This window comes from Poecilia formosa, unplaced genomic scaffold (genome assembly GCF_000485575.1).
Source record: "Poecilia formosa unplaced genomic scaffold, Poecilia_formosa-5.1.2 Scaffold69, whole genome shotgun sequence".
In the NCBI taxonomy this organism is placed as follows: Eukaryota; Metazoa; Chordata; class Actinopteri; order Cyprinodontiformes; family Poeciliidae; genus Poecilia; species Poecilia formosa.
Genome location: NW_006800008.1, coordinates 1,265,947 through 1,280,049, shown reverse-complemented (window position 1 = coordinate 1,280,049; position 14,103 = coordinate 1,265,947). Strand labels below are relative to the sequence as shown.

The following is a 14,103-nucleotide window of genomic DNA, read 5'->3' as shown; positions in this document are numbered from 1 at the left end:
ATTCCATGTAGCCTGAGGGCAGGCGGAGGTTTTAAATGGGACCGGAGTGATGGCTTTATGTGACAGTGACAAGCTCAGATCGACACACACACACACACACACACACACACACGTGTGACTGTCATTGCGACTGCTGTGCTGACAATCAAAACGTTGATGTTGGAGGCCGGCACAGTGGCTCCAGATAAGACGGAGGAGCTGGAAACGCTCCAGGCTTTCCTCGGCTCTCTAAAGACTTTGGACGACTCTTGCTCACCTCCATGTTCCCCCAAAACATCGACCTTTTAAAGTCCATGTTTGTCTCTTTGGGGAGGCTGTTAACAATACTTTTCATGTGTCTGTTTTCAAGAATGACTGGACAGAAGCTGTGGACGCAGGTGGCCGTGCTGGCGCTCCTGGTGCTGACGGTGATGGCAGCCGAAGGAGGGAAAGCGGAAAAACAAGGTGATTACTGCAACCTGTCAGCGCACTTGTGATATAACGAAGCAATTTGGACCAAATTAAGAAATACACATGCAGGACTTCCACTTTCTGGGTGATTAATTTACCAGGGCACAACTTAAAAAAAAAATAAATAAATAAAATCCCAAAAAAGTTTTAGGTTGAAGTAATTGGTCTCTTGTGAAAGTTTAGAATAAACTGTGATTTGCAACAAAGAGAAAATAAGTCTGAAATGTTCCTCCTGGGTAAAGGAAATAAATTTAAGCTGGTTTAAATTGGAGGGGAAAAGTTTATTTGCATTGGAAATTAGTGCAAAGACCTGAAGCAATTACAAAAATACAGCAGACAGAGGAAATTAATGTTGTTTTTATTTTCATTTTAAAATGTAAGCATTAAAAACATTGATGTAAGAAGAAAGTTATAGATGAACAAAAAGGAGAACTTCAATCTTGGATTACTTTTTGTAAAATAAAAAATAAAAAAGTCAAAGAATATATTTTTCTAATACACACAATAAAAGTTGAAATTTTTGCACCTGTTTGGAAGAGACATGGACAAAAATATACAATTTAAAAACTACTTACTTTAAAACTATAAACGAGACTCGAATCTGATTTTCTCCTGTGTTGTCGCACCGAACCACAAAATAATTCAGACGAGAAGCTTCTCAGCTTTTAGCACATCTGCGTCTCCAACGTCTGTTATCCGAACAGGAAGGAAGGAGCGCAAATCTGACTGTGGGGATTGGCAGTGGAGCGTGTGCGTCGCCAACGAGGGTGACTGCGGCCTGGGCACCAGGGAAGGGACGCGCACGGGAACCGACTGCAAGCAGACCATCAAGACCCAGCGCTGCAAGATCCCCTGCAACTGGAAGAAGAAGTTTGGAGGTGAAATATCTCTTCTTGAGTCCAGAGATGTGGACAGTTTTGTTAGCATCAGTGGCAAAGCGCTAAAATAGATCAATCTTGAATTGCAGAAATGTTGTCTCGCGCTAATACGTCTAGAAAAATGCAGTTATTACTTTGCGTACATTTATTCAGTTCTTTGTTGAGAAATAATTGCTTTTACAAAAGTAATTGGTGACAATTCTGCTGTCACAACGTGGACAGTGGATCCAAATCTATTAAGATTTCTGAGCAAAGAAATGAATTTACAGTCCCAGCAGTTTTTTAGACTTTATAATATTTACCGTTATAGAACAGAATATGTTCTGACAGGCTGGGAAAATCGTAAAAGTCATAGACTCCCTTTGGGAAATTTGGATCAACTTAGTTAAAGTAAAATATAAATTTAAAAATGCTTCACTGAGAATTATACTAGAGTTTGTATGAAATTTGCGTTTGGTTCCATTTGGTTTTGTTTCTATTTTGTTTTTGATATTTACTTTTTGTATTGTGTCTGTTTTTTCTTTACTCCTTTTTGTATATTAGATCCCCTTTTGTTCATGATGTCGTTCATTTGTCATTTTTTTTGCCTCTCACTCAGCTGCAGCCATCTTGTTGATTAGACTCAGCTGGTTGTAGTTTTTCTAATTACCTCCACGGCTTTTATAAACTTCCTCTTCCTCAGTTCCTGCTGTTTGCTGGAGCACTTGTTGTCCTACATGCACCTATTCACTGGGTGTTGTTCACGTCTGTTAAATAATAATAATAATATTCATCTCCTGTTATCTTGACATTGTTTAGCATTAACAATACTAATACTTTGGCCTTGAGGGATTTTTTGTTTTTCGATGGAATTTTATTCTGGGAAAATAAAAAAAGCAAAACATAAGAATTTTTCTTTTAAAGGCTCATTTCCTCATTAGTTTACTCACGTTAACATCAAATCTAGAAATTGTGAAACAAAATACCCGCAGCTTAATATTCATCATATTTTAGTTATTGACTAACATACCCAGAGAATCCCACCCTTGTACAAGTACATGATTTCCATTTGTTGCTCCACTCCCCATCATAATCCATTGTTACGTGTCATTCAGACAAACAATGGCCTCATTTTCAGAACAGGAATGCATAAGCTAGCTAATTAGAGGTACAACAGCAATGTCTGCTGAGAATATGATGCATTGTCATGGAAATAACCATCCAACATCGTCATTACCAGCACAGCAGAGTAGCAGGCATTGTTTTTACCTTGTGTAAATGGAACCACCATGAATGGGGTTTGGCAGGTCCATAAATCTCTGGACAAATTTTGACAATCCACAAGTGTCGCCGCTGTGGAAGGCACATTCACTCGCCTTTTCATATTTCTAGCTTATCTAAACAGCGGAAGTTGTCCAACACATTGTTCTTGCACCGAGGGAGATCACAGTGTGAGATCTGTGAAGCTGAAATCTCTAACGGTGACAAAACCTGGGAGACTTTTGTTCCCAAGTTAAAACCTGAAAGGCTTTGGAAGCAAACCATCAGGAATGATGAAAAGCAAAAGTTTTGAAAGGATAGCACTAAGTTACATAGATCCAGACTTCAGAGGAAGGTTGCTAGAGAAGATTAAATGGAAATAGATCAACATTCCCATGTTTGTGGTAAAGATGCTGCAGTTACTGGAACATATGTGATGAGAACCAGCTGGAAGGCCAGTCAACATGGCGGCATCCTGACCTGGAACGGATTCTTTTAAAACAACCCGTCCTGAACTGGAAGCGCCTGCAGGATCAGGATTTCCCATAATGTTAACGCCGCACACATTCAGAACCATCACTGCTTACTCTGATATACCACAACACTCCAGGTCTGCTTGCACAAAAAAATACATTTGGAGTCTGCAATTTCGCAGTGCAGCCTGCAGCAGCATTTAGATTCTGCACTGCTAAGCAAATTATTCTCTTCAGAGAGCGAAAGTTTTAAACCATAATAATTTATTTTTATTGTGCCTTCAAGGGGTGGTGGTTGCTAGATGAATGAAGCCCTGGGAAAGTCTCATTTCAGATGGGCTTTGGCCTTTTAAGACTAACACTAGTCAGTTTAAATTCTTCTGCACAAATAACCGGATACGACAGAATGAAAAGCCAAATAATTTCTGAAAAAAACAACTTTTCTTTAACCTGTCTGACAAAACTGCAGTTTAACCTGCAGTTTTTGGAGATACTGACCAGCTGTCAGGCCACTGGCATTTACCTTTTGTCAAAATCACTCCAATACGAAGGCGTTTTTTTTTATTTTTTTTATTCTAACTTGGAAGAAAAGTTGTTTACAAAGGAGCAGCAGCAACAACATAATCAGTTTTATTGACTTTGTCAGTTTTAATCAACATATTTACCATTTAAAACAAGCCTATTTGTAATAAATTTCCACTTTAATGTTTTTGCTTTTCTTTTATTACAGATTTTATTGCCTTTTTTTACTGCATGCTGTATGGCAGCCGTTTTTATTTTCCAGCTTTAATTGACATTTAAAGTTTTTTAAAAGTACAACACAGCATAAAGTCAAAAGAGGTAGCTGCGAATAATTCTGCAGAGTCATCGTTTTCACTAAGTGAACCCAAAATAAGGAGTCAGGCGCCTCGGGGACGACTGACGGACTGACGGAGGTCACAAACACTCTGAACGCTCCCACAATGCACCGCAGCCACTCTGTGAAGCTTAAAAGTTTAAACCTAATGACATTCCTGGTTTCTATTTATTTAAGATATCTTTTAATATAAAGTGGACACAAACTTCATAACCCCAATTAATGTAATTATGTACACATAAACATTCATTCATAGACTTCAATTGAACTTTTTTATGATATTTAATAGTTAAAAAAGACGATGGAATTATTTTTAATTTGAGGTAAGATCAGCGAAGCTAAACAGTTGCGTAACGACAGAAACAATGTCTTGCTACAGAGAAAGGTTTATTTCTCTCTGATTTAAACTCTCTGCCACAACAGAAATGATAAAGTACTTGTCAGAAAATTGTAGAAAAACATTTACATTCATATCTTACACTTATGAAGGTAAAATAAAGAACTATACAGTACAACAAGAATACTCAACTAATCATATTTAATAATTTCCAAACCTTTGATTCATTTCTGAACAGCCAGTTATGAAGCTTACATGCAGAAATAGCAGTCTTTGATTTAAGTGATACAAAAAGGGTGTAAAGTATTTTTGATTTCCTTTCTTAGAAACTGAGCATGATCCTGTCACCACCACAAGAAGAGACCATAATTATGACGCTGCCTCCACCCTGTCTCTACGGTGACACTGGTGGTGGCAGCGTCATGCTGTGGGGAGGATTTTCATCAGCAGAGACAGGGAAGCTGTTCAGAGTTAGAGAAAGCTTTTAGGAGATCTAAAAGACTTGAGATTTGGAAGGACGTCGTAAAATGACAGTAGATAAATTATTCTGTTTTCCATTCATGTTTTATTTTGTTCTCTGTGAAAGTCCAGAGCTAATTGAATTTGAGAATCTAGACCAGGACTTGAAAACTGATAACTCCAGAGACAGTTGTCTTGCAATCTAACTGATATTATGCAAAAATATTAATAAATAAAATAGGAAGAAACACTTCTGTGTCGAGATGTGCGAAGCGTGTGGAGACAAACCCAGACGAACGGCGGGGGGCGTCTAAACGAAAATGAAACAATTTACAGTTTCCCTCTCGGCGCACATTTATGCACTACTTAAAAAAAAAAAGTCAAAAAGTTAAAGGTGTGTGAATACCTTTGCAACCCGGCATGCTGCATGTGGCCCTTCGAAATGTAGCACAGCTTCCCGATAAATCCGCTACAAGTGGGATATCTCTGTCTGTCTCTGGCATAAATCATGGTTGCGAGGGGAACACGGCTTTCAAAGTTGGTTGCTCAGGAAGTCCCTGTTGGATTCCTGCAACAATGGCCCTGTCACTCCCTCTCTCTGCTCTCCTGCCCTGCGCTGCCTCGCCTCTCCTCCCCCCCCAGCTCTGATGAGCACTCTGGGATCTCGGCTGCGGTGACACGGCCTTTCATGTGAGAGGAAGCTGACGAATGAGTGTCACAGCCTCCAGGGAGCCTGGCCGGACTGGCAGCAAAATAATGCAAGAGGAGAGATGAGAAGCTTGGCCTTATAGAACACAAACACTTATGTACACACACACACACACACATCCTCTGTAAGCCCACTTTTACAGCACACACCAGCAGCTAATGGCGTTTTCAGAAGCAATCTTGCATCTTTAATTGCTTTCATATGAAGAGGTTTTCTCTACATATGTAGCTATAGGTTGTTTCTGTGTTATTTCTCCAGGTTGCTTTTGATTACATCCATCTGTTGTTAGGTTTCATCATATAGCAAATGTAAGATCAAAACGCAGAGGTCCCGTCTGCTTCTGCACTGAGAATCATCTTCTGTTGTCGAGAAGAGCTCCACCTGAACCAGTTACTCATCAAGCAGCCATTAAACACAAATCCATGAGCTCTGAGAGGTTCTTCCAGTCAAATTCATTTTATTTTTTACAAGATTCTCTCCTTTTATTTGCTCTTTGAAATGCTGAGATCTGATTCCTGCGTTTGCTTCAGGGGAATGCAAGTACGAGTTCCAGGACTGGGGGGAGTGTGACCTGGCGACGGGGAAGAAGAACAGGACCGGGGTACTGAAGCGAGCGCTCATGGATGCGACCTGCTCTGCCACCGTCACGGCAACCAAGCCATGCGGGAAAATTTCCAAGCCCAAGCTGCAAGGTAAGCTGTGGAAGCGAAGAAATGATTGCCGGATAAAACGGGAGCCCTCGCTGGACACGACAAGCCTGTCAGAAGCTATGATGATTCCCAGAAATCATGTGGAACAAATGTCTGTCTCTGGCAGAAAAGAAAATTAGTTTAACTGCTGAGCTTCAAAAGCAAAAACAAAGCTTGGGTGGAATCTAAATGAATGTAATGAAGCAGCTTTTGCAGCAGGCTGACTTAGCAAAACGATGAATCAAACTGTGCAAGATTAGCTTTTATTTGCATTTCTTCTATAGCATCTTGCAGGTTTTCAGTTTCTAGTGATATAAATTTACAGGCATTCTGTACAAGTAGGAAAAGTATGGAGGACTATCTGATTGTCCAGAGCTGGATAATTATGGGTCTGTTTTATTGAGAGCTGATCAAGAGCTAACACAATTAGAATGAACTTCTGAAAGCTTACCATGCTACTTTTTAAATGGATCAGTGTTGGTAGCATCAGTTGTCAACATGAGCGGTCCTGGATGGGGGCCAACTGGGGCCAGTGTCCCTGTAGGATCTGTCCTGACCCGACTTATAGCCTCTGTACTGAAGAGATGACACTACATCAATCTCTTGTGATTATTTGAGCTGGAACTGTAACCATAATCCCATGGGTCAATTTCAGTTTTAGCTTCACGGTTCTAATTAAAAATGGAGTTGTTGCACTTTTAGCTTCAACTCTATTGAGTTTTCATCAGTTAGATCAGAGGTCTGCAACCTGCAGCTCTGGCAGGGTACTTTTTTTATTATTGGTTCACTTTTTTGTTTGTTCTTTTTTCCTATGCGCTCATGAGAGAAAATAAGTGGGGCCCCGGGCCCCTGCTTGTAAATTTGGTCTAGAAGCGCCACAGGTTGTCAACTTGAAAAAGATTGCTCTGCAAATAAAGCAAATTTGCACCTTTTTTTTTTTTTTTTTTTAAAAAAAGAGTGAAAACCCAGTATCTGAACTAGAATCTGTTTCTTAAATCACATTTATTAATTTTATCAAAAAGTGTTAAATCAGCAAACGGATCATTTGGAAGTTGTTTAAAATCTGTGGACTTCAATAAACAAATGCAATGTTGAAACTTTAGTTGTTTTTCTTGTGAAAATGTTTTCCTCCTCTATATTTTTGTCAACAACACATTAAAAAATATGAGCCTGTTCCGTGTTTACCACAGTGTTACATCACTGTTACTTTGAGCAACACTTCAGAAAAGAACAAAGGAGACTGAAGCTCCTTTGACTTATAATACATAACTATATTTTAAATGTTAGCTCAGTGGGTTTACCGTTTGTTTTTCTCTCTTTCTTCTACCAAAGTGCTGAGCAGCGGCTGCCGATGACGAGGTTTTGTTTTGCTCGTCGCACGTTGGTCAAAAGATTCCTGGATTTCTTTTTAATTAGAATGATTGTGCATCAGAATATGTATCGACTTGCATCAGGACTGAACTTCCACCGTCTCTCCTGATAATTACTGTGCGAGTTCAGTGGATTCTCGCCTTGTCTCCTCAGACATCGTGCGCTGATTGCATCTTTGCTAAATCCAACAAACCCTTGCAAATGATTTAATCTCAGGCAATGTCATGTGTGATTTGCATTCACATTCAATTCCCCGTCACGCAGAAGGAAATCCTCCTACTTTACTGTGAAGCTGAAGCTTTGAGTGACAGGATTAAACCCGGACTGAGATAGTTAACTCACTATTCAGCTGTAATTACAGGCTTTTAGCTTTCCTCAGCCATGTCAAACTCACTGAACTCTGGAACAAAGTGAGTTTCTACTTGTGATTTTCTGTGGTAAATGGAGAGTAATCAAAAAAACTTCAGTAGCAACAAGTATTGACCTAATGGGTAAAAATGCAATCATGTGAACACTCGTAGGATACGTTACTGTCTGGTATGAAGCTGGCAAGAAGCAATGGATTCACTGTGGGTCAGAGCTGCTTGTAAATTCTGCAAAAAAGGATGTAAATTAGCCACTGCCAATTCCCCATTGTCTAAACAGAATTATCATGAGTCTGGAAATGTTGCCAATGGCAATAAGCCGCGTTTATCACGCTCAGCAGCTGACACAGAGTTTGCACAAAGAGTTTGCCTAACCTTACTGTCGCTTCATCAAATAACCACAATCAGGGAGGCTCATTTCAAACCCGAGGTGGTGTGAAATCCTCTGTGGCGGTTTGCAGAGCTCTGGACCGTTTAACGTCTGTCCTGTTTGGGTTGAGTTGGGTTTTATGGTCATGTTGTTTGAGAAGCTTTTAAGGAAATTTGACCTATGTGCCATCTGTGTAATTTCCCTTTTTCTTTTCATAAAAATACAACATATGGCAAACTTTAGCCTGATAAAGTGTCGGTGAAAAAACAAAACTAAGTACGCCCATTGATTAAGCAGCTTGTAGAATCATGGTTTGACTTTGTAAGAGTCAAACCAGGATGCACTGGGACTTAAAAGAAAAGGTAAACCTTTCTGTAAGTGTGACTGAAGATCAGACTGAGTTTGAGTTTGTGTTACACTCCAGGTCCACCTGTTTACATCACTTCTCGCAAGGGCCGACTGCCTGGATGCAAAGTGACAATCTTAGAGGTGTGAGAGCTGAGGTGAAAGGAGAAGCAAAGCAGGGACGACAGAGGTCCAGACGAAGAGATGCAGTCGGTGGGAAGCTGTCTGCAGGAAGGGTGATTTCTCGTAACTGTCTGTTGGAAGATAAGCCATGGGAAGCGGAAAGGCTACTTGGTTCAAAATAAAGAGAGTGTGACGATATTACAAATGTAATCTTCAGCAGTGGGATCAGAAAAAGTAAATTAAATGTTTGGCTTCCCGCAGCCGGACAGATCTTCTGTGAAAACCAGCGATTCCGAGCATCAACGTTGAGGTTTGGAGATGGCAGCGGGTCTCTGCGAAAGGAGGCAAATTTGTCATTTGCACACCCCAAAGGAGGATACGCTTGAGAGTCCCACCGGAGTCGTACGAGACCCAGAGTTGCGTATCTTTCCTGTCCTTTCCAGGCGAAAGAGAGACCACATGGAGCAAAACAAAGAGCAGACACGGACAGAAATGAGACACGAGTTCCTGAAGAAATCTCTCTTCATTGAGCTGAACAGGAGAGCGCGCAGCATGGAGCAGGGGGGGAACATTTGGACCCCAGATTTGGTTTTTGAATTTAACAAAAGTCTTTGGATAAATATGGCAATCTTTAAAAATTGTGCAGAGCACACTTGTGCCTCCTTCTGAATAAGCAGGTGGTGTTCAGACTTGAAAAGTCAAAAACATGCTTCCACAGCCAATGCACGTTGTATGACTGCTTACAGAGCACCTGGTTACAGAAGGTAGCGAGCCATGGCCCTGGAAACTGCCAAGAGGGGGAAAAAGCTCAAGTTTAACTATCCAAATTCAGAAAACATTTTTTTTAACATTTTTATTGTAACGAATAGATGTGATGTTCCAGTCACAGAGCCAAGGAACCACTGGGGGGAAATAAAGCTCCTGTTAAGGCAAAGTTCAGGCTCAAATGTTATCACTTTACATTAATAAACCAACTAAATTGGCCTTTAATTATATTTGGCACTGGTCCCTGGGTTTAGCTCTAATCTCCTGCCTCACTGTGACAGCCCAGTGGTGATCAACATGAAATACGGCAACTGCAGCTACAGCATGTGTCTGTTATCTTAAATAGATCCCTTTTAGCACTTCAACCAGGAAACGAAATGACCAACGGATGAGAACGGACATTTAATGTCCCCATCATTTTAGCTTTGCAAATTAAAATATTGAAAATGAATCGATTTCAGTTAAAACAGGGGGTTCAGGTTGTTGAGTCAAGGAAAGTTAAGTGGAAGAAAGAGGTGCAAAGACAACATTTTAGCCTTGAGAGGATTTGGAAAGACGAGAGTAAAGAAGCACAGAATCCAAGTTGTCAGTAATTTCACTCGCTTGACGATTTCTGGAGGCATTTCTATCAGTCCAGTCAAAACGAATCAAGATTTTAAAAAGAACTTTACAAGATATTCCTGAAAAAGACTGAATCCTAGCCTACAGTAAATGTTCAAGCAAACGACGTCCGGTTTTTACTTCTGTCTTTCTGAAACGGCAGGAGGAAAGCGTCTGGCTCCGGACATGTTTGAGCTGTAAAAAGTAACACCATCTTGACTCCCACTGCGTTCGAAAAGCAAAGAGATGCTGTGACATCCGACTTGCAAATGTGGCAGAATGCACTCGAGCCTCCTGAGTGAGAGTCCCTATCTCACATGGAGCGGAGAGAACGACGTGTGAGAGCGAATCCTTTCCCTCTCCGGGGAGCAGAATATGCTGACACAAAAAACGAGAGGAGGGGTCGGCATGGGGGGGAGAAAGGGACGGAAAACATTCCAACAAATTAAAGCAAGCAATCAAACGGGGCGCCGTAGCAATTTCAGTATTTGCATGCTCGAGAGCACCTTGTGCATCTAAATTCTGCTCCCCGCGGAAAGCTGGCAGCCGAAAAGAAAAGATTTCCTGGAGATTTTCTGAGCGACGCGCGGCGAGAATGTTAAAAGGTGGAGGCAGCGCCGCTCACATCTCACTGATGGAGCATAAGTTGCTGCAGCTCCAAACTGCCTGCCAGCATGTTATTAAAGGATTTGCGAGGTGTGGAGGTGTCCTTTCAACATAATCCCTGCATATGAACATTAATTTAGGGTTTAAGTATTTCTATATTACCACCATGTTTCCAGACGATTCCATACATCATCTTCTTTCATTAGAGATTGAAACTCATTAATTAGATCCGCTCAATTTATTCCACTGCTAGTTGGAAGTTTAAAAAGACCTTAATGAAGGTGCTGCACAGTGACTCATTTGGCATTTCACTCATCTGCCAGTGGTTTGTGCTAGGTTTGGTAAAAAGTGTTAAAGAGGGAAGATGCGATTTAAGGATTAATCATTGTAAAAACAGAAAATACATTTTAATATTAAGGTGAAGGAATTCAAAAGGGCAGTGGTGTGAAGCTGCGGTGTTCTCCATGTTTTATAAGCCACTTCAAACTTTGACAGCAGGAACTTCTCAGCCATTTAAATCATCATCAAGTTTTCCAGGGAACTGCTAATGAACCAGAACCATAGAAACCACTGAAACGTCCAGCACACCGACCCGGGAATGACTTCGGATGTCTCTGAAGTAGATCGAACAGCATTAACACGGCGGTCTTGACACCAAAAGCTTCACGACAGAAATCCGATGACCCCTGTGTTAGGAGAGACGGCCCCAGAGACGCCATGACAGTTACTGAAGAAGACGACCTAAAGTCATGTCCAGATCTCCAACTGCAGAACGGCAGTGGTTTTATAAAAAAAAAAGTTCATTTGCTTTGTCTCTGCGCTTGACTTTCTTGCTGCGTTCAGTTTGCAAAGCGACGCTCTGTTGCAGTGCCGGTCCAGAACGCGGGCAATATTACTCACCATCTCACTTCTCACGGGTGACACGAGCGCTTGGGGAAAAAGAAAATAAACAGTTCGACGTGATTTACGACTCGCCCTTAATTGAACAAGTTTCCCGTTGCTTATTTGCATGTTCGTCCAGAGCGAGTGCGCACCTTCTGGTGTGAAGATGCCCTTCTTCCCGGTGGGAGGAGGAAGAGGGGAGAGGATGCAGAAGTAATTTCCACGATGCTGCGCGGTAGCACAGTTATCGCCGTTTCCTCGCAGCAAGAAGGTCCTGAGTTCCCAGAGTGCTACATAGTGCTAGCTCAGGCCTTCCTGCATAGAGTTTGCATGTTCTGCCTTTGTTCTCTCACCTGTTTAAATCCCCATAGGGGTCTTTATAGCTGTTGGTCCTATTTGTGGTGGTCTGTTGTTGCCTGATGATTGGTCCAGAGTGTAGCTACTGGTCACAGACACCAGTCCTTCCTTAACGTTGCAGTAGAAAATGTTAGCCTTCCAATTGGTGGGTTCTTATTTCTCAGAAATACATAGAAAAGTTTTGTTTCTGCCTTTTGTTTTCCAAAATAAAACTCTTTGAGTTTGCTGATAAAAATGCCAACTTGTTTAAAGGATTAAATCAGTTGAACTACACATATTTTTTGATCATTTTTATTCTTTTATTTGTGCCACTAACATAAAAAAAAAACCCCAGAAGAGTCTTCAAGCACCTCTCAACAATGTTTGTAATGTTTTATTGAATTTTACTGATGTGGTAAATCCGTTGTGCTGCAGCCAGATATTTTTGTTGCATGAGATGAGAACCAGAAAACAAAAAAAAAAGTGGATTTATTTTTAATGCACGTCCTTTTATAAATGTTTCATAAAATGTCTGCGTTTCTTGAGATCGGACTTAAACTTTTTACGTGTACCTTTTTATATTTCTCTAGTAATAAAATCACCTGCCTCTAGATAAACTAATCTTTAGAAATTGGAATAAAACAAGAGACTATTTGACATGCAAGAAACTTCATGAAGTAATAAACTTAAAGGTAACGTCGCTGTCTGCTTACACGCAGAGCTCACAAAGGAAAAGACATGGCTGCCAGGTGCCACTCAACACTAAACCTGTTTTACATAAACCCAGCAGATCCGTCTCATCAGTGTAAAGTGGGTCACAGTACAAAACATTCACAGAGGCAAACTAGCTGATTAAAACCTGTACGGTTGTTACGATCAGAGACGGAGCGCGGCTCCTCTTCATGGAGACAATAGGATTTTTCCTCATTTCAAAGGTGTCACCTCTGGCGGTGAAGCCGTTATGGGGAAGGACTATAACTATATTTACTCTGTTTGTCCTTTCTTGCAGATGCAAAGAAGCAAAAGAAGGAAGGGAAGAAGCGAGAGCGCACCCCAATGGACTGAGATTTGTTTTTATTTCATGCCAGAAAAGTGGAAGCAGACTGTGGGAAGACGACCAGCGCCCCACCCCAACCTGCTTCCTGGTTATCTGTACTGTAGGCTGACTTTAGGACACTCTGTAGTTTTGATGAAACCAGTAAAAACATGAATTTTAGAGCCATATTGTACTTTTTTTTCTTTTTTCTAGCACCCAATAAGAATCATCATGTATATTGCTGTAGTAGACATAATACGATGTGCTAGGGACGGATAATGAGATGATTTGTTTACTAGTGCTTGTGCCTAATTATGTTATCTCTCGGATTAGTTTCTGAAGTACAAATTGCCCACAATTTGTTTTACTGTTCCACATCCCAACTCTAATTTGAAAAAAACTTTGGCCTGTGCTCTAATGAGGCAGTTTGTTAAAGAAAGTCCTCAAACATTTTCACCTAATTAATTTGAGATGTAATAAAAAATAAATCTGCTTTTTCAATTTTTAGCAATCCCAATTTAACTGAAAGTTTTCAGTCTGTGGTAAATCTCCATTTATAATTTAGTCTAAAAGCTTCACTGTGAGCGTACAAAATGTATTTTTCCTCTGTTGTACCTTAATTTACATACATTATTAACTCTCTCCTCAATATATTGTGACTGCTTGAGGTTATCATTTCCTTTGCTTCCTGGTACCTTTCCGATATAAAAAAAAAGTGAATAAAATGTAGAGAAAAAAAAATACCAAAAGCATTTAAACTTCCTGATGTCACCTCTGTCAATATAATGCAAAGAAAAAAAATAAACATCTCAAAACAAGCATATTTCACCCAGATTTTATTTAAACTCAAAATCACATCTTGTCAGATGAGATCAGTTGAGATTAACGCTTCATTCCGTCCCCACTGTAATGTACGGTAGTGGCAGCATCATGGAGAAGATGGCTGGTGTAGCATACATGCAACACTGGAAAATAAAAACCTGTCAGAGGCTGTGAAGGACTTCAGATGGAGATGGAGGTCCAACGTCCCGGCAGCACGACGAGCCTGAATGTCAGGATGGAGCTAAAATGAAACGTTTTTGATTGAAGCATGTCGATGTGTCGGAGCGGCCAAGTCAAAGTCTGGGCCTAAATCCAACAGAGAACATGTGGGAAATGTACACTGTTAGCTCAGTCCTGAATGTATAATTGCTGCTTATGTTAAAAAAAAACAA

General features: G+C 40.6%; 1 protein-coding gene across 1 annotated transcript in view; it reads left to right on the top strand.

Moving 5' to 3' along the window:
* Positions 1 to 13,681, top strand: part of ptn (pleiotrophin) — a 41,368-nt gene extending 27,687 nt beyond the window's left edge. The window contains exons 2-5 of the mRNA XM_007555263.2: positions 350 to 444; positions 1,155 to 1,328; positions 5,932 to 6,093; positions 12,863 to 13,681. Of these exons, the coding sequence (XP_007555325.1) occupies positions 351 to 444; positions 1,155 to 1,328; positions 5,932 to 6,093; positions 12,863 to 12,918 (486 nt within the window). The 5' untranslated portion in view covers position 350 and the 3' untranslated portion in view covers positions 12,919 to 13,681. The remainder of the gene's footprint in view (positions 1 to 349; positions 445 to 1,154; positions 1,329 to 5,931; positions 6,094 to 12,862) is intronic.
* The last annotated feature ends 422 nt before the right edge of the window (positions 13,682 to 14,103 follow it).